Source organism: Anolis carolinensis, chromosome 3 (genome assembly GCF_035594765.1).
Source record: "Anolis carolinensis isolate JA03-04 chromosome 3, rAnoCar3.1.pri, whole genome shotgun sequence".
Classification (NCBI taxonomy): Eukaryota; Metazoa; Chordata; class Lepidosauria; order Squamata; family Dactyloidae; genus Anolis; species Anolis carolinensis.
In genome coordinates this window covers 81,402,242-81,428,770 of record NC_085843.1, presented here as the reverse complement: position 1 = coordinate 81,428,770, position 26,529 = coordinate 81,402,242, and the positions used below count along the sequence as shown (strand labels likewise).

The 26,529-nt window shown below is 38.6% G+C and overlaps 1 protein-coding gene across 2 annotated transcripts; it reads left to right on the top strand.

Annotated features, from left to right (window-relative positions):
* The first annotated feature begins 14 nt into the window (after positions 1-14).
* tmprss3 (transmembrane serine protease 3) lies at positions 15-26,161 on the top strand. Of its 2 annotated transcripts, XM_062975139.1 has the most exons (13): positions 15-2,085; positions 5,911-6,067; positions 6,199-6,303; positions 8,506-8,622; positions 10,448-10,571; positions 11,751-11,876; positions 14,940-14,983; positions 15,969-16,134; positions 17,502-17,671; positions 19,081-19,176; positions 21,388-21,530; positions 22,803-22,955; positions 25,389-26,161. In XM_062975139.1, the coding sequence occupies exons 1-13, from the start codon at positions 2,068-2,070 to the stop codon at positions 25,413-25,415; spliced, it is 1,446 nt and encodes a 481-aa protein (XP_062831209.1). In that variant the 5' UTR covers positions 15-2,067; the 3' UTR covers positions 25,416-26,161. The 2 variants fall into 2 exon arrangements, with proteins under 2 accessions (XP_062831209.1, XP_016847940.1); XM_016992451.2 differs by having other exon boundaries at positions 22,803-26,161.
* The last annotated feature ends 368 nt before the right edge of the window (positions 26,162-26,529 follow it).

Here is a 26,529-nt window from a genome sequence, read left to right as displayed (position 1 = left end):
ATAGGTAGAGAACCATTTATTTTATGATTATTATGATTATTATTATCATCATCCTCTAACCATGTGGTGTTAGGGTCAAATTTATAGACCCCCAAAGTCTCCCTTTTATCCAAAATGATAGAAGGAGATGGTACCTTAATACCCAGAAGGGTAAACTAGAAACAAATCAGGTTTCCTTTCACCCTAGGATAACACCCATATCTCTGAACAGCATCAGATCAGATATAAAACATTTTCACTGAAAATAGGATACTTTTCCAGTGTTCAGGAGGGAAATCTTATCTCCAATTAAATGTGTATTTCTGCCAGGAGAAGAAGCTGGGAAGAAGCTGAAGGTTGTAGACTGTAACTGGTCTGTAGGCTGGAGTTTCCCCATTACTATTATAGGCTAATATACCTCTTGCAGAGCAGAAAAACAATTGCTGTAACATTAGCTGTGGAAAAGGAAGTGGAAAATCATGTCTCTTCTTACAATTTTGTCACGGCGATGCTGTGCAGGCAGTACTAAGATTGGCAGGTTGCTGGCCGAGATACAGCCTTAAAAGTTTCCCGCCTAAGTAGTCAAGGTCCATAGTGCCCAATGATGGCCCAATCAGTCTGGCACTTGAGAGGAGATACTTTTCACTGAGGGTCATTTTATACATTATTTGCTCCCATTTCACAACACAGCAGAATGAAGCAGTTGCTTAGCACAGGGCTGGCAGAAGCTAAAGGGATTTCCCAATGCTTCCTATTGCTTCAGACTCCTTTTTACTTACATATCGATAATCGAGATAACCATCAATCTTTACCTGACTCACATGGAATTTTGAAAAAAGTGAAAGTTTCAAATGTATCCATGCACAGCTGACTGCCACATAACAAATGCTAATACCTGGAGAAATTACTTTTTGGAGTACAAAGTGGTTGATTCTGTGAATTGTTTCAAGAAAGTACATTTTCCACACTCAGCAAATACCCCCTCCAGTGCTGAAGATATGATCGGTACATTATGTTCCAGGTCCCATTGTTGATACCTGAAACCACAGATAATAGTGAACTCTATATTTTGACTATACCTGATCTGGAAGTATACCATAAAATTGCAATGGAGGATCTATCTATCTATCTATGGAGGATCTATCCATCTATCTATCTATCTATCTATCTATCTATCTATCTATCTATCTATCTATCTATCTATCTATCTATCTATCTATCTATCTATCTATCTATATCTATATCTCCAGTCATGATTCCTGTGGAAAATGGGAATTATGGTCCAAGGACAACAAACTGGAGAGTGATCTAATCAGTAAAAATCTTGATAATTTGAGTGAAACATGTGTAATGTACAGAAAATAATAATGTGTTCATCGTGTCCCCAAGTGTAACCTTCTCAGTTGGAGATCTAGCTCTCTATACTTGTGGCCCCTTCCACACAGCTGAATAAAATCCCACATTATCTGCTTTGAACTGGAATATATGGCAGTGTGGACTCAGATGACTCAGTTCAAAGCAGATATTGTGGGATTTTCTGCCTTGACATTCTGGGTTATATGGCTGTGTGGAAGAGCCCCTGGAGTGTATGACAGAGGAAATACCTTCCACTGTTATCTCTTCAGTATTTCTGGAAGCACACCCCTTCTCTGTTACTGAGATGTCATTTCAAACAGGAATTATTTTTTAATGCTCTTTGTCACATACCTTTAATGAGGAAAAACTGTACAACCAAATTACATTTCTCCTTTCTTTTATATGGACAAATAACACACACTTACATTTGGTGTAATTTCCAGAGATTCTTTGGATATATTTGCAAATACTACAACATTCCTCTTCCTGTTCATGGTTAATTAAAAGGCTTGCTGCCTTTTTACCTTCCTGGTCACTGGAGCAATGCCATTTGAAGCTACCTGATCTCTCCAGATGGGTTGAATTACACTGACGCCAGTCATAATGCCATCCTCTACAATGATTCAACTAGCAATACGAGGTGCCTCAATGAAAATATCTGCAGAGCAGACTGCGGGATTTCTAGCTGGCCAACTATTATAATGCAAAGAAAATGTATTTTGGCATGTGATAATGGCTTCATTGGAAGAGGTGAGTAAAAATTTTGAATATGATCATAATGTTCTTCTTTGCAAAACTGCTTCTTTTCGAGCTGATTTTCAAAGGACGAGGCATACTTAAAGCAACACAGGCAGTTGCCACAGGGAAGTTTTCCCTTCATCTTTTTTAAAAAAATCTTTTTATTGAGCTTTTAATCTTGTAAAATAGGATGAATTAACACTGAAAGAGTGAGAAGATTTTGTTTTAATAGAAATTAGGAAAGTGAAGAAAAAAGAAAAAAAGAGTGGGAGAGAAAGGCAAAAAAAGAGAAAAAAGAATACACACACACATTCATCCACACACATATACATATATATATATCTAGGGAAAAAGAAAAAAATGGGAGTTTTTTTGACTTCCTTCTTATTTTGATAGTCCTATAGTCCATTTCCAGTCCATACTTTCTTGTTTTAATTATACTTCCCCTCCGTCTTCTTCTTATCCTTAAGATTGTATACTTTCAGCAAATGAGGTCTATCTTCATTTGTTTCAAGTAGTCTTATACAAGGTCTCAGTTTCTTTCTTTCTTAGGTAATCCATGGTTGGGCGTCAACCAGTATGTGAGTCTGTCCATGTTCATAATCTCTAACATTTTATATAACCAATCTACTTTTTTTGGTACATTTGTTTGTCTCCAGTTTCTGGCGTAAACTATTCTGGCTGCAGTAACCAGAAAGTTAAATAAAATATTTTTATTTTTATATTTTCTATGTCTAACATCCTTAGTAAAAAATATTCTGGTTCTCTTTGGATCTTCATTTGAAGTATTTTCTGGATCGCTTCGTTTTCCCTTTATCTTGCGTAATAATTTGGTGTGACTAGAAGGCCAAGCTCTGAAATGGAATATCCTTTGAACCTCATCATTTCTAGTTTTGGAGTATCTATGTGAAAATTGCATCAAACTGAGATAAGCGATTCCTAGTGGTTTGTTCCTGGTATTTTATACCTGTTGGGAACATTCCTCAAATTACTTCATATGTAAATATTTTGGCTTTGAGATGTTACTAAAACAATAGAGTTCTCTACAACTGTGTTGCTCCTAGAAAAGGACTCTGGGACTGACATCTTGGTTCCTACTCAGCAGAATGAGTAAGAGCACCTAAAACCTTTGTAGCGTGGAACTATCACTGTTTGAAGCAGGTAATGTAATACCCATTAACATATAAAGAGGGAGACCCTGTAAGATCATTATGTCCAAAAACTAAAATTATTCAAGAGCATCTCTGTTGGAGAATTTTAACAGACATTCCTTAACTGCTTGAATACTTTCATATGTCATCCACTGATATTTCTCTTTCTTCTTTGGCTCCAGACAATGTCTTTTTGGATTCCTCCATGACAATGTAGAAACTGTTTCTACTGTGTTTTCCCTGAAAATAAGACACTGCCTTATATTTATTTTCCCTAAAGAGACACAATGGCACATATTCAGGGGATGTCTTATTTTTATTAAGCATGATACAACAATCTACATTTATTCAAATATAGTTAAATTGTCTTCTTCTGGAATATTGTCATAACTCTCCAAACCCCACATTTAATCCTGAATTTCTTGCGACGCCATTTCCTTTTGAACCATTGGCTCCAATCTTTCATGTCGAGCAATAGAGCTCTCATTAAATGAACAGCTTTTATCCAGGTAACCTGCTCGAAGTGCATTGGCAACAACACTGTCCGTGATTTTATCCTTAGTTGGAGGAGCTGCTCACACCTCTCTGGTCACCTCCGAGATAGTAGCTGTCATGATGGAGCAGATGAGAAAGGCTGCCCGTCTTCTTTTCCACTCCTCCTGGTACGCAGCATAGCCACACCTACCAGTATGTCTTATTTTCGGGATATGATTTATATTCGCAAATGCTTAAAAATCCTGCTATGGCTTATTTTATGGGTGTCCTATTTTCAGGGAAACAGGGTAGTTAGCACTATTTCAGAACCTACACAGCGGAAGACTTTGGCTCATATTTTAATTTATGGTTCTCATCCACAGATGTTCATACTAGGTAGAACTGATGAGAGTTATAGGCTAAAATAACTGGAGGACCAAAGGTTCGATTATAGTCCTTGTGTTCCTGATTTATGGTTTGTGGCAGCTTGTATCAGCCCTCTACTGACTTACACATTTGGGAAGAACCAGTATCACTTTTAAAATGTATATGACTGACTAGCTGGCTTCTATCTTTTTCTAGCTCTGAAAGAGAGATGAAAGTGCCGAAATCTCTCTAGACACAGCAGCATCTAATATAAAAGTCTTTCCTTTAATTCTGAATGAATGGAATTCTTTCTACTTAGGAAGGCCATTCTGAATCCATTCAGTAAAAGCTCTTTCATCTCTTCATGCTTCATGTATGGCAAAGTCTAGTTTAATAATATTTGACACCTGTTGAGTGGGTTGAAGTATCTAAACCATTTTACATCCATTAGCTTGGAGCAATTTTACAGCGTCCCTGTCAATAGTGCTATACTGCAGTTGAAAAGGTTGCTGGTGAGAAATAGTTTGCCTAAGGCTACCATGGGAGTCCCCGGTGGTACAGCAGGTTAAACCACTGAGCTACTGAACTTGCTGACTGAAAGGTCGGCAGTTCGAATCCGGGGAGCAGAATGAGCTCCCACTGTTAGCCCCAGCTTCTGCCAAACTAGCAGTTTGAAAACACACAAATGTGAGATCAACAGGTACTGCTCTGGCGGGAAGGTAGCAGTGCTCCATGCAATCATGCCGGCCACATGACTTTGGAGGTGTCTACGGACAATGCCGGCTCTTCGGCTTAGAAATGGAGATGAGCACCAACCCCCAGAGACTTAATGTAACAGAAAAACCTTTACCTTCACCTAAAGCTATAGGACTGAGTTCATGGCATAGAAAAGAGGTAGCCATGGTTCATAATTCTGTCTCCAAGTAGCTAGAAAAAACAGATGGCAGATTGGCGATACAGTGTTCCTTCACTACTTCGCGGTTTGCTTTTCAAGATTCGTTGCTTTGCGGTTTTTCAATTAACTCTAAAAGAATATTATAAATCATTAAAAAATTACAGTTTACAACCTCAGTAAGGGAAGAAGGAGAAGCCAAAGGGAGAGAAAAGGAGCCCAAGCGGCAATGGGAGGAGAAGGAGGCGATTTATCAACACATGATTGGTTGATAAAGACTTAAAATAGTTTATAACTACTAAAATAATGTATAAATATTAAAATTAATATAGCGTCCCTACTTTGCGGATTTTCACTTATTGTGGGTGGTCCTCGAACGTAACCCCCGCGATAAGTGAGGGAACACTGTAGATCTATTGGAGAAGCTCAGGAACCAGTGACACAGAGACAAAAAGCAGGAAAGGTCCCGATGTCTCACCCTCCATGGGCCAGCCTACCCATGCCTCTGAGTAATTTTCTCAGTGATTTTTAGTACATCAGCAAGCTGTTCAGACTCCCTGTGGACAAAGAATTTGTAAAAACAATGAGCCCTTCCTCTCCCTTAAACTGGACTCCTAGAATCAATAAATTTTGGAATTGCCAGTACAAAAATAGATATAGCTATATGTGAAATGTTTCATCTGTGAGTTCCAAGGATGAGCATGTGCTGGAGAGGAACCGTATCCAAATCTGTATGTGCTTTAACAAAGGCAAAACAGCTACTCTGTTTCCTAGAAGATGAACCTCACCAGATTTTCCTGATGTCTGAGAGCTGGTCAAACATTGGTTTGAGCATGTTCTCATATTCCCTGGGAGAAGTATTTAGGAAAAGCCTTTTTGGAGGGTAGAAATTATTCATTTAGGATGATCTTGCAATGCCTTACACTTGTGCATGTGTCTACTCTGTTGGTTCAGGTCCAAGAATCCAATTCCAGTCCTGGAGCCGCTGAAATTGTCCCTGTCACAGAAGATGTACTGCCAGGTTCTAAGTGCTGTTTTTTGTACAAAAGGTTTTTTTGCCTACAGCAAGCAAAAGTAGATCCCAATGAAAACGAAAACGAAAATGAAAATGGTAAGACAATACACAACCTTTGGGTGTGAAATATGGGCTCTGCTCTCCTAGCTTCCTTGTTTGTAGCACAAAGTCTCATGTTGTATGTACAGCGGAGGCTGTTATTTCTCACTTTTCTGTTTGATTTCCAGAAGACATCGGAACACCTCAGTGCCATGTTTTAATAGCTCTAAGGCTGCTTCCCCTCCTTGCTTTATTGCTTACTGTAATCATCGCAGTTGCCATTGGCCTGGGTGGTGAGTGCAAATAACTTATTCATTAGGCTTTCAATTAACCTTTCAAGAGTTTGCATTTTTCATGAGGTTCCTGCTGAGAATAGGATTAACTTGCTACCAAAGGTTTCATATTGATTTTTTAAAAAACCCTCACCCTGAGCTATGTAAAAGCAAACTGGTATATATAGTAATACCAGTGCTGTTTTACAATTGTAATTTATTGTAATCTGCTGAAACAACATAAGTGAAGCACTTCAGTTTGGATTAGATCTCATGATTATTTTGGGTATAGTTACATAGACTTCTTGTAAAATTTGTCAATTTCACTATTTCCCATATTTAGGTTTTTCAGACTCCCAAATGTTCCTGAACATGCCATTTCAAAACTTTGGAATGAATGCCACTCCATTTGTACTGGTCTCTTTTAACAGGTATAGCAATTTCCAGGAAAAGGCATGTTGTCCCTGCCTGCAATAGGTATCAATTCCAATTTGGTACTGGGATTGAGAGCACTGGGATTCCAACAGATTTTTAAGAATTAAGAGCTAAAAACCCTGTTTTTTTCTATCTCAATTTTTTTAATTAACATCTTTTCAATCCCAAATATGATAAAGTTTATTAATAATGGAGAAAATATTTTAAAATGCATTGAAATCTCCACCCATTTTTGTTTCCTGCTGTAATCCAGTAGGGCACAAAAAACTCTTGATGTACACAAAGTATGTGTGATTTATCCATACGTTCATCATACCATTAGGAAGAACATGTAACTTATTGCCACCTCATCACACGGGGGGTATTTTTTTGCTCCATACCATGCTGGGGCTCCTTTTTGGCAACAGATCTAGAAGCATCTCATCAGATGACGCAAGCTGAGGTCTTGCCCTATTAGTGAGTGAAGCGGCAAGAAAGCATTGAAAGAAGTTTCCTTGCCACCATGCAAGCCCGTAACCAGAATATTTTTTTAGAGAATCATGAAGAGTAGGTCCATAACACAAAACAGTTTAAATTGTTTTGTGTTATGATTTATATGATTAATTCTATATTTTATATAGATTTAATAAAATCAAATTTCTATTTTATCTGCAAAGTTTCAAGTCTTAAAAAAACTGGAAACAAATCTTAATTGGAAATTTATGGTTACAAATGAATACCACAATGCCTGTTGGAAACACTTGAAAACTGTGTCAATACAATGTGTTGTCAAAGGCTTTCATGACCGGAATCACTGGGTTGCTGTGAGTCTTCCAGGCTGTATGACCATATTCCAGAAGCATTCTTTCCTGACGTTTCACCCTGTGTCAATACACTTTAACAAAAATCAGGCTCCATCAATAAACTTTGGTGGACACTCAAGAGTGCAAATCCAGTCAGTCTTTCTTGCCTTGTTGTGCTTCTTATGTACGTTTTCAGACATTTAAGAGTTAAAAACAAACTTTTATTTGTAGCTGTTGACACTGGCAATGTTGCAGAAATCTGAGGAAGTTTCTTCACATACAGAAAAAACTGTCTATCACAGACAAGATATGCTGGTAATTTGATGGTTTTTAATGGTTTTTCTGCAGGTGCAATATTTTTCCATTTTCTACACCACAGGTCAAATTCTTCCACCAGTGTATCAGTATCTTGAAGGCATTCATTGTAAAGTTCTGTGCACTTGTTCAAGTTTGGATTTTAAATGGCCACAATTAATAGGGAGGAACACGTGCAATTCCTGTGTCGCCATATTTTAGACATGTCATTTAGATGAATTTGAGTGGCTGGCTGACTAAAGGCCAACAATGTACTTTGTGGTGCTTTGTTGATTTTCCTTAATCAAAAATCCAGCAGTGTATGGAGATAAGTCTTTGAGTCACATTGAACCATACTTTGCAGTGTTGGTACTGGATTTCAGTAGTAATTGTAATTGCTCTATGATGCAAGAAGTTTGTAGAGTGTCTCCGCATACCATAGCCCTCCACAGAGCCCAAAGAGCAGTGCTCACAGGGTTCAACCATTTTCACAGAATTGTAAACCTGGCTTTCACAGAATTGTTTCAAAGATAATCCATATTCTTTTGGAAAATTATTAATTCATCTCCATGGAAATGGACATTGGAAGCATATATTATATTGCATGCCTGTGAGTCAGAGCTAAAAAGGAGTTAGACTACTTAGGGCCCATCAGGCTGTGCCTTGCTTCATCTGCTATCTTAACATGGTTTGGTTTCTTCCATTCTGCCAGTTTACTTCAACTGCAGCAGGGGATTTCGGTGCAGGTCAGCCTTTAAATGTATTGCTCAGACAGCAAGGTGTGATGGTGTCTTCAACTGCAAAGATGGAGAGGATGAATACAGATGTGGTAACGTTGGCTTCATTCTGGACAGTATATGCTTTATTATTATGTGCCTTCTAGTTAACTCTGGCTTTGCAACTGTATCCTAAGGTTTCTTGGACAAGGTTTATCAGAAGATTTCCATAGCTGAGCAAGGATTTGAATCTTGTTGCTCTGGCATTCTAATCTAGCACTCAAATCACTATGCCGTGCTGAGTCTTAGAATGCAGGAGTGTTGCCCCTTTAATTTAAAAAGCCAAAACTTTTGGTTTGAATAGTCTATTCAACATAGGGTAGTGGAGAAGGACCTCACGATTGCCCACTACATTATATTTGCATATATTTAGTTAATAGAACTACTTTTTAAATACAATGGGATATAAAGAGCATGTTCCAGGTCTAGAAATAAGCATGAGTACGGATGGAAAAATATTTCTATCAATGTCTGAAATCATAGAAGCTACCATTTTAGTGGACAGCTCCTACAAGACATTTTGCTCATCGTGATAAAATATAAGATGGAGCCACCACCTTCCATTCCTAGTCTAAAAAGCCAGACAGACTGGCAGTTGACTCCTACAGCAGAGCTGGCAGCTAGACAAAAATCCGTGTCACACTTGAGGGCAGCAGATCACATAATACTGATAGCACTGCCTCCTGTCTCATCACTAACAACACTTGCCAATTATACACAATAGTAGGACCGGCCTTAACAGCAGTTAAATATATACAGAAAAATATGTTTCAAAATGGGTGAATTGCCATTCAGTTGCTTGTTCTGTTTGAGAAGTGAGGTGTTAAATGCCCATCAAATAGGTTGCACTGAATGAAGCAAGTTTGTGAAAAACATTGTCTGCTCAGGCATTCTTAAACACAAAATACTAGAAAACTCTTTAGTTATACTTTGTGATAATTTCTTGCAAAAATGTGGTGTTTTTTAATTTAAAAAGAAAGCTAATGTGCTTCACACTGTCTTCTGGGTTTTGTGCATGACAGATGTAAAATATTTTTTTTCGATTTGGTGTGCCTATCCAGTTAGAAGTAATATTAATCAAATTTAGCCAAACTTATTCCAAGTAAACATGCTGAAAAATCAGTAAAATAATCTGTAAAGGAAGTTGCCAAGAGCCATTTTCTGGGCCAATCTAAATTCCAAAACTACTTTGACTGAATAGATTGCAGGTCCCATGTAGTTACAGGCATAGATATAAATATAATTCAGTTGTGTGAAAAGGGAACAAATAAAAGGCAAAAACGTCCAAAGAGAACAAATCAAAGTGCATATAGTAGTTGAAACAATGTGGTTCTGTCACAGTAGTCAGGGATAGGGACTCTCAGGCCTTGGCACAAAAATCTGGTTTTCTGGGGTTTTCCGGATGGCCACAACTCATTTCACATGACACCATTGCCTGGTATTCCCAGTTTTTGTATGGTGTCCCCCATTTCAGAAGGTTAGCATGCTTCTAAGGACTTTATCAGATGGACTTCTGGCTCTATTTCCATGCGCTTCAGAAACAGATCCCCACGGGAGCCCCACATAGGTCATCACATGAAGTAACGGCACTTCTGGTGGAACTCCATGGGGCTCCGTTTCCACAGTGCATTGAAAAGGAGCCAGAAGTCTGTTTTCAGGAGTTGGGTGTTACGGGGGAAAGCGAGTAAAAGATGGCGAAAGACCATAGGGAATGGGGCAAGGTAGTTCCCTTCACTTTCCACTGCTTTCCCCCTACCTGACTGACAAAATCTTAGTGATGGCAGTATGTGCTGAATAGGTGTTACTATTTATTTGCTGACATGCACACTATCTCTGTCTCTCTTATTCCCCTTTCCTCTTTTTCTTTGTGTTTTATAGTCAGGTTGAGTGGCAAGAAGGGTGTGCTGCAGGTGTTCAGTTTTGGAAGCTGGAGGACTATGTGTTCAGATGACTGGAAGGACAACTATGGGAGAGTTACATGTAAATACTTAGGTTTCTCAAGGTACTACTTAGAAATACCATGAAAAAAATGATGGAAATCTAACATCCTCTGATACTCAAAAAAAAGGTTTGCATGTAGAAAACATTGCTTTTAGTGAAAGTCCCTCTCATTGCATTTGATTTCCTGAAATACAGGAGCAACTGAGTTTTTTCTTATTGCTTGAAATGCTGGTTCTTTAAAAAATGACAAAATGACTTGACAGTCAGTAAAGTCCCTGGAGATATTAAATTTCATTACTATAACTATGTCAACAAGTGGATGCGGTTTTGCTGCTGTGTTTGCTTTATTTCCATATTTATTTTTAATATTTATATAATGAGCTCAAGGAATTCTTCTCTTCTTTCTCACTTTTATCATTAGAACAATCCTTTGAGATAGATAAGGCTATGAGAACGAGACTGCTCCAAGATCACTGAGTGAGTTTCTTGACTCTTTGGGCCTTATAACCTTGAATCTTAGCCCAACACATTAGCTCAGGGGTAGACAGCCATGGAAAACTTGTGAGTTATACTTAACCCATTCCTTGGATCTCAAACTCCTGTATTATATCTAAGTCTTTCCTCAAAGTAGAGGTTGGAGTCTAGTAACTTAAAAATGTCTGAAATCTTCTGGAGGCATTTATGTGTATAGTGGTGAAGGAACAAAGTACAGTAATGATTAAATGAAGATTTGTGTCTCCTAGACACCTCAGGAAGTAGGTTTCTCAATTTCTAACAAAATGCAATGTATAATGGTGTGAATGGACAAAAGTTCCCATGGGTTCACCCCAAAAGACACAACGTTCCCATACTACATGTGTATTTGATGGGGGGGCAGATGGGATGAGAAGCTCTGATGTGTATATCAGACACATCCAGAAACTGAAATGGATTCCTAGCGTCTCCTAACAATTTGCTTCCTCCTGTGGGAATATTAAGTAAATATCCCTAAAGTAGCAGCATACCAGCCTAACAAAGGAATTGGCTGACCAAAGCCATCAACACTATTGATATAGTTGTACTGAGGTCTTTTAGATTATGTTTCACTTTTTAATGTGTTAGCACTGGCTCTCCTTAACTCTGTAATATATTTGAGTATTTTACAGCATTCCATCTAGCCTACCACATAAGGTATTAATGTGACAGAAAAAAAATGTTGAGAATGCACTAGAATCTGCTTGGTAATTCTTATCATTTCCAGTTTTGTGAATTGGGCTGACTTCCCAGTGGCTGCTGTTGAAGATGAGTTTCAGAAGTATTTTGTTACAGCAAGTCATTGGTTATCAGCTGAGCAGTTGACCTCGCCACAGAATGCTACCAGCTTGCGGTATGTGTTTCAGATTTTTCACTAAAGGAAAATACACAAACATACCATCAGAAAACCTAAATAGGTCAATTAATTTGGGGGGGGGGGGGCACTGCCTTGTGAAATATTACCAAGGAATTGCAATAACTAAGGGCCCTTCCACACAGCCATAGTACAGTCTGAATCCCTGAGACAATTTCTTTCCATTTCTGTAATGCCAAAAGCAATAATTGTCAGGAGGTCACAGTTGTTCTCTCAGCAACCATAGTTAGAGGCAGTCCAAGTCATAACAGTATTTAGTCCATATAGAGGGCAAGGCAAAAGGATAGTCGCAATGTTCAATTCCAAAAGCCATTAGCACGAAGCCCACCAGAGGTCCAACACACGAAGTCCAAGGTACAAGGTTTACAAGATTTCCGGCTGAAGCTCTCCATACAACAACGAGTGCTGCTAGCTTCAGGCTACTGCCAGCATTTATTATTTATTTATTTACAGTATTTATATTCCGCCCTTCTCACCCCGAAGGGGACTCAGGGCGGATTACAATGAACACATATATGGCAAACATTCAATGCCAACAGACAAACAACATACATTAGACAGACTCAGAGGCATTTTTTAAACATTTTTCCACCTTCACGATTCCGGCCACGGGGGAGCTGTTGCTTCACCATCCAGAAGTGGCTGTACTTCCTCATTCCTTTCCTCGTGTTTTGCTGGCAGTTTTATGGTGTTGTAAATTAGCCTCCCGCATAAAGCGTCCCTAAATTTCCCTAATTGACAGGTGCAACTGTTTTTCGGGGCTGCATAGGTCAACAGCAAGCCGGGGCTATTAATGGTCGGAGGCTTAACCCGACCCGGGCTTCAAACTCATGACCTCTCGGTCAGTAGTGATTTATAGCAGCTGGTTACTAACCAGCTGCGCCACAGCCCGGCCCTGTTATTTATGCTGTCAGCGGCAAACCTTTACAGCTGTGTAGCCCTCTTCTGTCCAAATACTTGACCTTTGCACCTGTATGGAATCTAGTTTCAGCTGAAGCCGGGCAGGGTGAGTTAATTCCTGCTCATCAGTCCGATTCTGTTCTGGTTCAGGCACTTCTATATCAGAAGGGCTCAACTCCTGATGAGCAGTACTAGGGTCCACATCCTTAGACTGCTCAGATAACTGATCATCCATAGTCCTGAGTTCATCTGCTGGGAGGAAGCGCTCTTCCTGCTTATCCTCATTCAGGACCTGAGCTCTGACAATAATGTACATTAGAGAAATAATTCAAGATAATTCAAAAATAAGCACTGAGTTCCAAAGTCTCCCCATCACAATCTGAATAAGACATCACGTTATAATGAAGCATCACTCATCCCTTCTTTCATTCTCTTTACTACTAAGGGCCCTTCCACATAGGGTCCTATAGGTAAGTAAAGCCCTACTTTAAAGAAGACAAGGCATTGAAAGAGTTAAATATTTTCCATTACTTGGTTTAGCCATTGATCAAAAGGGAGACCGAAATCAAGAAATCAGAAGACAGATAGGACTTGGAAGGGCAGCTATGAAGGAACTAGTAAGAGCATTTAGTATCAAGATATATAACTGAATAATAAAATCAGGACTGTTAATGCCATCGAATTTCCAATTCCTATGTATCATTGTGAAAACTGGGCAGTGAAGAATGCTGATGAAAAGAAAATCAACCTGTTTGAAATGTAGTAATGGAGAAGAGTTCTACAAATACTATGGACTGCCGAAAAGACAAATAAATAGGTCTAGAGCAAATCAAGTCTGAACTCTTCCTAGAAGCCAAAATGACTAAACTGAGATTGTCATACTTTGGCTATATCATGAGAAGACATGGATCACTAGAAAAGTCAATAGTGCTTGGTGAGGTGGAAGTGAGTAGGAAAACTCAATTCCAGATGGATATGCTCAATCAAGGAAGCCACCAATGGTTTGGAGAAGCAAACTAAAAGTTTTATTATAGGAACTCCATTCTAAGAGCATATCTATACTTAGCGGAGTAATTTAGGTTAATACACTCTAAGGCTGCCTCAGTGCATCCTGGGAGTGTCCCTGGAGCCCTTTGGCCATCCACATAGCTGACTGAGCCAAGGATGCATTGGGGCCATTACTGCATCACTACAAAAAGCAACCATTGTCACCAGAAAGCCCCTGGCAGGGTGCTACGCATTGGCAGCAACATAGCTGCGAATCTATTGAAGATGTGGATAGTGGATTGGGTGATTCCAGCCTGATCCAGTTTTCCTCACTTCCCAAACTCTGGGATCACTCCAAAGTATATCCCATGTCCTCTTGACCTGCATTAACAGCTGGATGCACCTTTTCTGCGGCAAATCTAGCCATGTGTTGTGCTGTTGCCTCACAGCGGCTAATTAGTGAGTTTACTTAATTTTGGCCAAGATAGAAAAATTACTCAAGGTGCTAATCTAATCTAATCTAGCCTTTTAACTTCATCCTACGGAAAAGCAGGGAGAGAACAGGCAGGAAGAAAACATCCCTAAGGGCCCTTCCACACAGCCATATAACCCAGAATATCAAGGCAGAAAATCCCACCATTCCTGTTTTGAACTGGGTTATCTGAATCCACACTACTATATAGTCCAGTTCAAAGCAGAAAATCTGAGATTTTATTCATTTGTGCGGAAGGGGACTAAGACTATCGGTTTATACCACAAAAGGGTCAGGATACGTAGATGAAAAGTCCCAGTTCTGAGGCATTCTTGACCTTTCAGTGCTGAGCACTTCCAGCATTAATTGTATCTTAACAATAATTGTTGTATTTTTCTACTCACATCTTTTTCTTAAATCTCTAGTTATTTTAGCATTGAAAGCTGCTTTGAGGCTCCATTCTCAAAAGGGGGGGGGGTATTAAACAAACAAATAAACAAACATACTTGCTCAAAATTAAACTCTCCGTTGATACAGATGAAAATTACATCAGCAAGACTTTAAAGGCTGGAGTAATAATATCTTGCTCAAACATACAGTTTAAAACCAGTTTGATTTCCAAGTACCTGGTGGGTGAGGAGGAGGAAACATGTTTTAAAGTATGTTATTTTTTTCCATTTCAGAGAAGAGTGTGCTTCAGGCAATGTGGTTGTCATAAAATGTTTGGGTAAGTGTCTTAGGAAATAAATCAGAATCTATTTCTAGTTTCACCACAAGAAATGTGAAAAAGCGCCTAAGGATGCAATTTTTTTGGTGTTGTTGAGGCTTTGTGAAAAGGAGTGGGAAATGGACATTTTCATCTATCCCATGCAAGTTGTGCCCCCAGCATGAGCATGTTGAATACATTTGCAGTCAAAGGAATGAGAGGGTTTTTTTTTCCAATTTGCTTCTAATCAGCAGAAATTTTTTCATATATGTGAGAAAAGAATTTAAGAAAAATGTGTCAACATTGAAAAACCGTAGAATGACAAATTTATCCACCCAGGCCCAGGAGCTTTGAGTTATTACTTGGGTTTGAATTATTGTGTATTAACTGTGTTAGTGTGGAATCAGGGTTGTTATATTTTTTCCTTATATGCTCCTTGTGTTTAATAGCTATCTGGCATATAAGTCCATCATCATCCTTTCCATGCTGTTCCTATTTCCATGCTGTCCCATGACCATACAGCCTGGAAAACACACAACAACCCTGTGATTCTGGCCTTCAACGGCACATTGAAAATTTCATTTTAGTTTATTTTGAAAAGAATTTTGGGAAATTAAAAAAAAATCTTCATATTTATCATAGAATAATAGAGCTGGAAGAGACCACATGGGCCATCTAGTCAATCAAAGGATCTTGAGAGTAGGAAAAAAAATCTGAATATGGTAGAAAGAAAAACCAAGCAATGTGTTCATTACTAATTCCTATTCTCACAAAAACATTCTGTGAAAAGTTAGGAATGAGAAGAATGGAACTGGCAGGTAGGTGAAAACAGAGAAGCACAACAGAACTCGAAGATCGGAGATGTTCTGAGTTTAGTCAAGCCATTGACATTCTTGTAGCATTTTGACTTAGGTATTATTTTAAAAAACATATATATTTCTCATTAATATGATTTTATTTGTTAAGACAGCACTGCCTCAGTTATTCCACTTCCTTTTTCCAACAGTATGCGGTACTAGATCTGGCTATTCACCACGAATAGTTGGTGGAAATGCTTCATTGCCCCAGCAGTGGCCATGGCAAGCCAGCCTTCAGTTTCAAGGATATCATTTGTGTGGGGGATCTGTCATCACTTCCTGGTGGATCCTCACAGCAGCTCACTGTGTCTATGAGTAAGTGTCCCATCTTGTTTCCAATGCTTTTGCAAGTCTGGCTATATCAGTTTTTAGCGGCTTTGACAGGGTGTACTCAAAATCTTGTCACAGTTCCTTTGGGATTGTGTTGCTGTAATAGACTCTAGGTCAAGTCCACAATAACTCATATAATAGTGGCAAAAAAGTAACGGAGTTCTAGCACAATTTTTAAGTATTTTTTATTTATTGTCATTACTGTGCATGGCACTTTACAAGTATAAAAACAACAAAACAATTCTCTGCCCTCTGAGTTATGATCTAATTAAGAAATGGCACAAAAAAAAATGTTATGGCTGTGTGGGCGTGGATTGTGAATGATATCACATTACAGTTCTAAAGCACAGACCTGCATTTCCCTTTCTTCTAGTTTGCTCCTGCAGAATTCTGAAAAATGTAGTTTAGACCAGAAGCTTTGGAATTCTCAGTCAGAGAGGTCCTTGGCTTCCCTAAACTACATTTCCCAGAATTCTGTAGGAACAAACCAGGCAATAAAGAAAAGCAGACATGCACTTTAGAACTCTGATGTGATATCATCCTATGTCTTCCAAATGCAGTTTATTTTCTCCCTCTGTGTTGTGGATAGCTCTGATAGTGAGGGTGAGGAGGTGCTGTTTGAAGGGCCAGCGTTTGAGCTGGAGCCCAGCAGTGCCCAGCAGATTGCTCAGCTAAGTTTGGAAGAAGAGCCTATGGAGGAAACTACCACTTCTCAGCCCTCAGAGCAAGTCCCAGCTAGTTCATCTGAGCAGGCAGAGAAAGAGTTACGTGTTCCAGCTTTTTTGGACTTGCGAAGGGAGAAGGCTCAACTTCGCAGGTCCTCGCCATAGGCAATGCCTGAGAATCTAGCATACTTTTGCTGGTAGCAACTTCAACGTTTGGAGCTGTGACTTTGGCTGTTGGTGATTTCTGAACTGTGGACTATCTCTTTGGGCTCTGGCATTCTGATTTTTGGATTAACGCTTGACTCTAGATTGTGTTGGATCTTAAAATGGACTATCAGATTTCCTGATGTTATTCCCTGCTGTTGTTGCCTCTCGGCTAGATTCCGTGGTTACGACTTCCTGTAGCTAGACAGGAAGGAGGGCTTTTCATTTGCTTCTGAAGCTGAGCATGATGGAACCAGGTTTATCTCTTTTTCTCTTCCTTTGAGGCCAGTGACAGTTGAGATCCATGGCCCTTCTGCATTAATTGGTCCGTGTAGATTTACCCATAGTCTCTGTTGGTATATATTCTTAGCGATACTATCTTCTCGCACAATATATTTAGTATTACAACCCCCCAAAAGGTTTTCCAGATAATTGTAAATGTTGAAAAACTACTAATCTTTCTTTATAATATCTTTGTTTCAGTTTGTACTTGCCTAGAGCTTGGAGCGTACATGTGGGTTTTGTAATACTGGAAGAAAACTCCATCAATTCATACCTAGTGGATAAAATAATATATCATAAGAATTATAGGCCTAAAACAATGAAGAATGATGTAGCACTGATTAAGCTGGCCAACCCACTTACACTAAATGGTAATTTTGAATCTCCTGCCATTTCTTACTTATTTATTTTGTTGCGTGCACTATTTGGGATAGATATTGCTGTAAGTATTGCTCATATATCAATGGGACTGATACTTATGGTTTCATTGTCCATATCTGACAAAATATATCTTCTCTATACATTTTCTAGATCCTCCAGCACAACTATATGGTATTCTTGGGCCAGAACTGCTTTATTTCAATAGGATTCATTATTATCAATTTTGTATATCCATGCAAAATCTGGGAATGTATTCCCCAATACAGGGGTTGTACTGAACAGAAAAGCTCATGAACCATCAATATGAAGAAGGCCATACAGCAACTCCCTTTCTCTTAGTTTGTAATGTTAGCAGTCTATAATGTGCATACCTGCCTTGCAATCGGAGTCTTAAAGACTGTAGAGACTCTGCTGATCCTGCACTAAACCTGCCATCTATATTATATGAATAGAATTGGGTCAATTATGGGCCACAGATTCTGTATGTAGGCAGTGAGGACTTATTTTCTAAATGAAAGATGGCTAGTGGAAGGCTGATGAACTGCATCTACTTTTCAAAGTAATTTTTTCGTGTCTCATGGAGATGACTCAAATTTTACTTAAAAATTTCCTAGTAAGGAAAGGAAATGAGACCACAGTTATATTCTTGCTTCTTTGATGCTAATTGCTTATGTTTTTATTTTTCTTTGGCTCTCCATAATTCATAGTTTCCTTTTTATATCACTGCTATTGAGTTCGCATTTTTGGCCAGCGTATTACTTGACTAGTCTCTCATGTCCAATAAGAGCAATCTGTCTTCATTTATAAAAACAAAGCCCATTTTGATTTTATGTTTTTTTTAAGACCCTTCTGAAAGTAACCTTTTGCTCTCAATTCTGTGTGTCTTTGTCCTTAAAAATAGTCCTCATCTCAATGTGCTCAAGTCACTCACCTTGCTTTTTCTTTTAATCTCTTTTCTTTGTAGTTTCAGAAACTTTTTTAGTCCTCAACTTGCCCTTGTATGAAATTCTAACCCAAATCATATTGATGTCTATTCCTTCCCGCAAAGAAGCTAAAATGTAAACTTTTGTGAAACTGAATTTTTTGAGACAACACATCTACTCTGGCAATTAGTGCCAGAAATCTCACTGCCACAAATTAAATTGAAATGTAAATGATGTGAGTGAAGGCTACAGTTGTATTACTGAAGTCAAGTGAGGTTCACTATGAGGAAGAAACTTGTGTACCACATTTATGTTGCTGGGTGGGAATTATTTGAAGGGCTATCCATGCATCATAATAATAATAATAATAATAATAATAATAATAATAATAATAATAATAATAATAAAAAATAAAAATACCCAAAAATTATTTCATGTGATTATGAATGATAAAACAGCAGGTTTTTAAAATTCAGGTGTTATAGAGCCAATTTGTCTTCCTAATTTTGGAGAACATTTTCCGGAAGGCAAAATGTGTTGGATATCAGGATGGGGAACTGAAGAAGAAGGAGGTGAGTATTTTAGCTGTATAAATAATATTGTCTCTTTGTCACCACAACTGTACATTTGCTGTATGTATGTTTCCAAAAGTTCCTTTACAGAAAATTTCCACATTGATCAGAACACAGAAGTTCAATTGCAGTTAGATGCCATATCCTTATTTGTAGAGTACACCCACCAATTTGAATGTAGTGCTGGGGAGTCCTACCTCAATATTTGGAAACAAGAACATACATAAACATGGTCCCATTGATTTCAATAAGACTTAAGATGTCATTGATTTCAATGAGAGTCAGTGTGGTGGAATTGATAAAGTGGATTTATTATAACTCTGAAGACTAGGGTTTGAATCCTGGCTTGGCCATGGTAACCCACTGGGTGATTCAGGGCAAGCCACACGTTCTCAGCTCCGAAACCCCTGCAATAGGACTGCCTTAAGTTGTAAGTTACTTGAAGGCATGATGCAACAACAACAACATGCCCAATGAACATATTTATGCATTTAAATATTAAAATATTTTTGAAGAATAAAAACATAGAATGGAACAAGTGGTCCAATCATCCAAATATATCTTAAGAAAGTTTCTGAAACTTAGTATATTTTTATAAGTGTTATGAATAGAAAACTTCCTTAAATTGCAGTTTTTGCCATGACTAAAATTGATTAAGAAGCTGGGCTGTAAGAGTTCATCCAGACAGGGCTCAAAATGCATGTGCTCTTGCGCTTTTACTGTAGGCATCCAAATGACGTCTCCAGTAAAATCAAATTAATTCAAGACAAAGTTTCATCTCAAATTAATTTGATACCTGGTAATACAAGAATCTTTGATAAGATCTGGTTCTTTCCAGGTGTGGGCCTGTACAGAAGTAACACCGCTGCCACCAATAATGTGAAGACTTGATGTGATGACAGGGATGGAATCTTTTTGGATCCCACCACTGCCACCAAAATGCGAAGGATTCACCTTCTACCTCTATGTATTTCACTTTTCTATGTTGTCGCTGCCACCACCTTTGAAAGATGCTTTGCTCAAATAATAAGCAACATTTGAAGAAACAGTAACTTGTTTATTTATAGCACAAAGCTTGATGGTTGCAAGAATGTTATAACTTGAGGTGAACGATGTTACTTCTGTACAGTAAGTGTTGCAAGACTTCTCAATAGTTTCACTGAGCTTAGTATGGTATCAGCTTTATATTACTTGTTTCTTTCAGTTAGGAATACTGTCCTTCTTGAACTTAATTGATCTGTACCCGATCAAACTTAGACTGGGGAGTTTAACTGGTTAACCCTAGTCCTCCTTGACTTAAGGATGTAACCTCAACTCTTTAGTTATTCCTACTAAAGGCTCAGCAACTTTAATTTTAGCCCTTCTCCGCTAAAACTCTCTAGCTGCTCAACTTCCTCCCACAATCTCTTTATTTCGATCACACTCCTTTCTCACTGAATAGAACCAACTGTTCTGCTCAACCGACAAACTCCAACTGCCCAATTCCAACTGCTAAATTTTGAATTCTAAGGCTTCCACCAGCAAGGTGAAGCCACGCCCCTTTTCCTGGCCATGCCTTAGAGGCTCCCAGCTTCTGTATAAGAATAGCTGAAATATATAACCTTAAACAGTCAACCTAAACATAGCAATCATGAATAAAACACAATGATCATGACATCTTTACAGGGCCCAGTGTAGATTGTTTTTTTTGGGCTCCATGAGCCCAGACAACCAAGAGGGCACTTACCCCTTCCCAAAACCCCAAAAATAATGTCTTAAAATTAAAACAACTTACCCGGCCTACATCAAAGTACTTCTAGAGTCCTCCTAGGGCGTAGAAATGACATGCCAGGAGAGGAGGCGAGGAGCAATTTTCCTCCTCACCCCCCATCTCCTGGCGCAACATTTGTACACATGAGGAAGACTCCAGCAGTACTTTAATGATGACCAGATAAGTTGTTTTAATTTTTAAGGACTTATTTTGGAGGGCTTCTGGGTGTTTGGGTGCACCCCCAGAAGGCATCTAGATGCCCTCCCCCAGGAAAATCCAGGTTTTGGGGTGAAGTGTGGGGACTTAAACACGTGCCTAAGTGAGTTTCTTAAAGCTTCTTTGGAGTACATTTAAGTGAAGTCTGGAAGCACCCCAAGTCAGAAATGACTTGAAGGTATGCAGCAACAACATTCATTTGTTTCCAGTGAAGCAGAAATTGTGTTCTTCTTTTCTGAAACCAGGAGATACTTCAGAGATTATGAATTATGCTGGGGTCCCTTTGATTTCAAACAAAGTTTGCAACCACAGAGAGGTTTATGGAGGAATTGTAGCTTCATCAATGCTCTGTGCAGGTTATTTAAAGGGTGGCATAGACTCCTGTCAGGTAGGTACATTTAATTGTGGTGATGTCTAATTGAATGTGTATTTTATGCAATTTTTTTAAACCACTGTATGCCGCTTTGAATCACACCTATGGGAGAAATGCAGGATAAAAATGAAATAATAATAATAATAATAATAATAATAATTGTCTAAAATGTGTAATCAATTAAGGAAAAGTTAAGACCCACATATACAGCATTATATTGGGAAAGGTATACTTCCAAATATAAATATAAATACCAGTTACATTTTGACTGATGACACAATCTTATTACCATCTCCATGTAGCATCTAGTAGAGGGTAAAAGGCACTGAACATTGACTTTTATCTAGTAACATCATCCTGTGATACAAAACATATATATATATATATAGGGATATAGACATCTATATGAGATTCTGGAATAGGGGAGTCCCTGGTAATCAGAATAGATAATACTGAGCAGAATGGTTTGAATCATTATGAAATGGTTGGAATCCTGTCAATTAGTCAGAAAGAGAGCAGAACCATTGATTCAGTTGTTGAACCAATAAGAAGATAAATAAAACCGATTCAAAGACTCTATTCTAATTTAAGCAGAATTTAACTTGATATTTCCTTCATAGTTCTGCCCTAACATTGGCAACCCATTGCTGACTTATCTGAAATAGTAACATCATTGCTCATTTGTGTTTCCTATGCAATTTAAATAAAATGCATGTAGCTTTAATAAATGGTTACACTGGATTTTGGTTTGCAATGTTCATTTCTCCCACCCTTTTTCAGCAGCATTGTTACTGGCCATTGCTGCTAAGAGATACTGTAGGCCAACCCCCCTCAAACCCCCCCCCCCCCCAAAAAAAAACAAAAAACCCCAGTAACAATAGTATCAATAATGTAGCAGATATGTGAATCCATCAGTTGACAGGAAAAGCTGTAAGGAAATATCTGGGGGGAATAACCAATGACCAATGAACCGAGAATGAGAAATAAACCAAATGAGCGTGGACTTTTAATAAAGGAAGGTAAATATGAAACAATAGGCATTACTGATACCTGATGGAATAAGGCTGGAATACAGTAATTAAGAATTTAAAACTATTTGGAAAGAAACAGACCAAGCAGGAATGCAGGGAAAGTATCGTATATAGAATATGTGTGTACCAAAAGAGACCCATGACTTGGAGCATGTAAGGCAAATGATAGGGGGATAACTCATGTTAGCTAAAATATATATAAATCATTATATTCGTTATTTCCAAGTCAAAGTTTTGCTCTTCTTTTTTCTTTCAGGGAGATAGTGGGGGACCATTGGTATGTGAAGATCGGAATATCTGGAAACTGGTGGGAACAACCAGTTTTGGAGTGGGCTGTGCAGAAGAAAATAAACCAGGGGTTTACAGCCGCATTACATCCTTTCTTGACTGGATACATGAACAGATGGAGGTTTACTTTTTGATAGTTTCTTCTTATGTGCCTAATCTTGATGTATACAATATAGTACTGGGTTCTCTTCTCATTTCCCTCCTCAATGTTTCCCTCTATTCTATTGTACAACTTAGGATGAGTAAAAACAATTGCTTCATTTTTAAATTAGAAGTTATGAAAATTTGCAATATTTTTTATATTCAGTCTAGAAACAATCTGTAAAAGGTAAAAAAGGGAGAAAAGAGCCATCAGCAACTACATGCAAGCCAGTTACAACATAGGGTCCATGCAGACAGGCCCAATCCCTCCCCCCCCTCCCAACCTCCTGACGCATGATTTTGATGCGCCAGGAGCCCTGGATGGAGGAGCCTGAGATGCAGACAGGCCCTACAGGTAAGTTTAAGGGCTAAATGGGGGTGGTGGTGGCTGGAGCTGGCTGGTTGACTTGGGAGGGCATGTAGCCACCCCCCACCCCCCGGAAAGCCTGGGGTTTGGGGTGGGTGTGGGGACTGAATCCCGGGATAAACTGGGATTAAATATCCCTGTTCCAGAATTTAGTCATATATAAAAGGGCCCATAGTCATTTCCATCCTAGGAATAACTGTTGAATTTGCTCAGAGTAGATTGGTAAACACTTCACTTCACTTTGGTTCTGATCTATTTGAAAATTTCCAAGTGTCCCCATACTTGGAAGGGAACCTTGCTGTGGCGCAGCTGTTGAGCAGCTGCCTTAAATCACTCTGACCATGAGGTCATGAGTTCGAGGCCAGCCCGTGGCAGGGTGAGCACCCGTCAATTAAAAATAAAAAATAGCCCCTGCTCGTTGCTGACCTAGCAACCCGAAAGATAGTTGCATCTATCAAGTAGGAGATAAGGTACCACTTATAAAGTGGGGAGGCAAGATTAACTAATTTACGACCTGGAATGAGGAAGTGCCGTCAGTGTGGATGATGAAGCAGCTGCTCCCCCCTGTGGCCAGAATCGAACATCCCCTCAGAAGAAGGTTAACTTGCCTCTGCGTGTGTCTCTCAGTCTCTGTTTGATGTGTTTATGGGCATTGAATGTTTGCCCTATGTGTGTTATAATGTGATCCGCCCTGAGTCCCCTTCGGGGTGAGAAGGGCGGAATATAAATACTGTAAATAAATAAATAAAATAAATAAACCTGATGTTGAAAACATTTCAAGGAGGAGATATTTTAAATCTCAAAAAAAGGAAAGTGGATGCTAGTGCAAAGCAACCCTCACCTTTGACCTGTGCGGTGTGCTTTTGAATGAAGTGCAGGGAAACATTCTTGTTTCATTTGTGTCTTGCACAACTCAGCAGCAATTTCTGGAATCTAGTGTTGATAAAAGAAAACAAAACCTGAACATTTCTTTCCTGTACATAAAGGAGGGGAGGTTTAGCAATCGGCAATACAGTATATCAAGATTTGTTCAGGGATATTGAGTACTAACACTGAATTGAATTTAAATCTGAAAAGGGCAGCTCCACCTCCACCCAAATTTGTATTTGCTAATAGATAAGATAGTAGAAAATTGAATAACATTGGCTGGGCTGTGTTGAGACATTTCCTGCTTGGTTTTGCACACTTTATCAGGGCAATGATTTCTGAAGTAAGAGGAGCATGCCTTTCAAAGACAGTAGCAACAAGTATCTATCATGCAGACCTACATCAATGCTTTCATTTCACATTTAGAGTGAAAGCAAAGTAATATGAAACCCGATCATTTTAGAGGCCTGTTGATAACTTTAAAGGACCCAGGCCTTCTGAGGCCACTTCATAAGTTCCCTGACTTTACCTTCTTGGAGGACACAATTGTGTATTCCAGAGACATTTTCATAGCAGATGCTGTTAAGGATAGAAAGAATATGTATAATTTCTTCTTAGGTCAGAACACAAGGCCTTTCACCATTAGTGGGAAACCTTACCAGAAAGAATAATAGAAAAGGAAGACTTTTTGCACAATTTTCCACAGAATTTGAATACCTTAAGTGTTACAAGGGAATACAGGTTTTTGTACACACATAAAAAGTGTTTTGGTTCAGAGTCATTATTCTGCAGCATTTTAAGATGTTTGTATACATGGAGAATACTGGGGAGGGGATAACATTGTCAAATATTTACACCCCTGACTTCTGTATGTTTTTCTCATATATTACAAAATTAACTTAACCAAAGTGGATGCCTAATTCAATGTGGAGAGAAACAACCAATCAATTGGCTGATCTATTGACTAATCACTTTACTTGTAATCCCACCATTTCCCCAACACAGGGACTCAAAGGCCAGAACAGATTTTGGTTAAATTTTGTGTTCTTTTCAAACCATAAAATACTCCTTCCAAAGTCTAGAATTTGCATTTACTTTCACAGATCATCATTTAATTTTCTTCCAATGAAGCAAAACTTCAGAGTCTTAAACAATGTGTGTTTGATTTTTCATTTGCAGAGAGAACAATGGGAGGGAAAAGGTTAGCATCATGACCTGGAAGGTTTGGAAAAGTTTTTATAAAAACCATCTTTTACCCTGGCGTCACTGGACTTGTTAACCGGGAAGAAGCTCCCATCCTGAAAAATGGCATCCTGTGTCATAATGAAAATAAAGTCCCTTTTTCACAATTTCACCAAGGTACTAAAACATCTGCTTGCCAAGGATTGTCCTCTCTAACTTCATCTGGTGAATTGAGATGGAAATGAGGATCCCATATGGTCTGGGAAGATAAACACAAGGCAGAAGACATGTTTACTGTCCAGGCTTGATACCTTGGCAAAGGGAAACAGATACAAATAAAAAGCAGACATCCCTAAGGCTTCATGGAGGCAACTGAATATCTTCAAAACCTTAAATTCAGTTTGGTATTGTGAGTTTAGCTAACAAGAGCAAGAATATGCCCAAATCACTTTGTTAGATAATGTTCTCTGATTAATTTTTGTCACATTTTCTGCTTCAAATAACACAAATGTGCTTCTCTTTTCCTTTCACGTCTTATTTTCATCTCTTTGTCTTTTAGCAGACTGGTTGTTTCTTAGACAATATGGTTGGAAATGAACAGGCAGTTTGATTGGTTTTGAAAATGACTTCATCACAAAATTCAGCATAGCAAAACTGGTGAATAAAGTTGTGTCCCTTTTCACTGGTTTTCCACCTGGGATTTCAAAATTAAATTTGGTGCTTAGTAGACATAAAGCATGTTTTAAATAAATATATATTTTTTAAAAATGTGTTTTGAGTTATATGGACTTTTTTGTGTGAAGCCACCATCCCACATCATATCCACAATTAAGGATAGTGAGAATCTAATGATATAATGACCCTTGCTAGTTCACCTCTCCAAACATTACATTTCTGTAATTCTTCTCCAATCCATAGTGCCATGTCTGTAATTTTGGGAAGCAGTATAACTCTGCTCTCCTACAGTTCCACTGATTTGGAGTGTTTTTTTAAAAATCAATTTAGTAAAAGCAACCTTGAAATTCAAACAAAGTTTAGGTCATTTTAAAAAATTGCAATGAGGAGAGTGGGGGAGTACAGGAAAATGCTGTCCCTTCATGTCATTTCTCTGCATGCTAGCACAGAAGCAGGTCAGGAT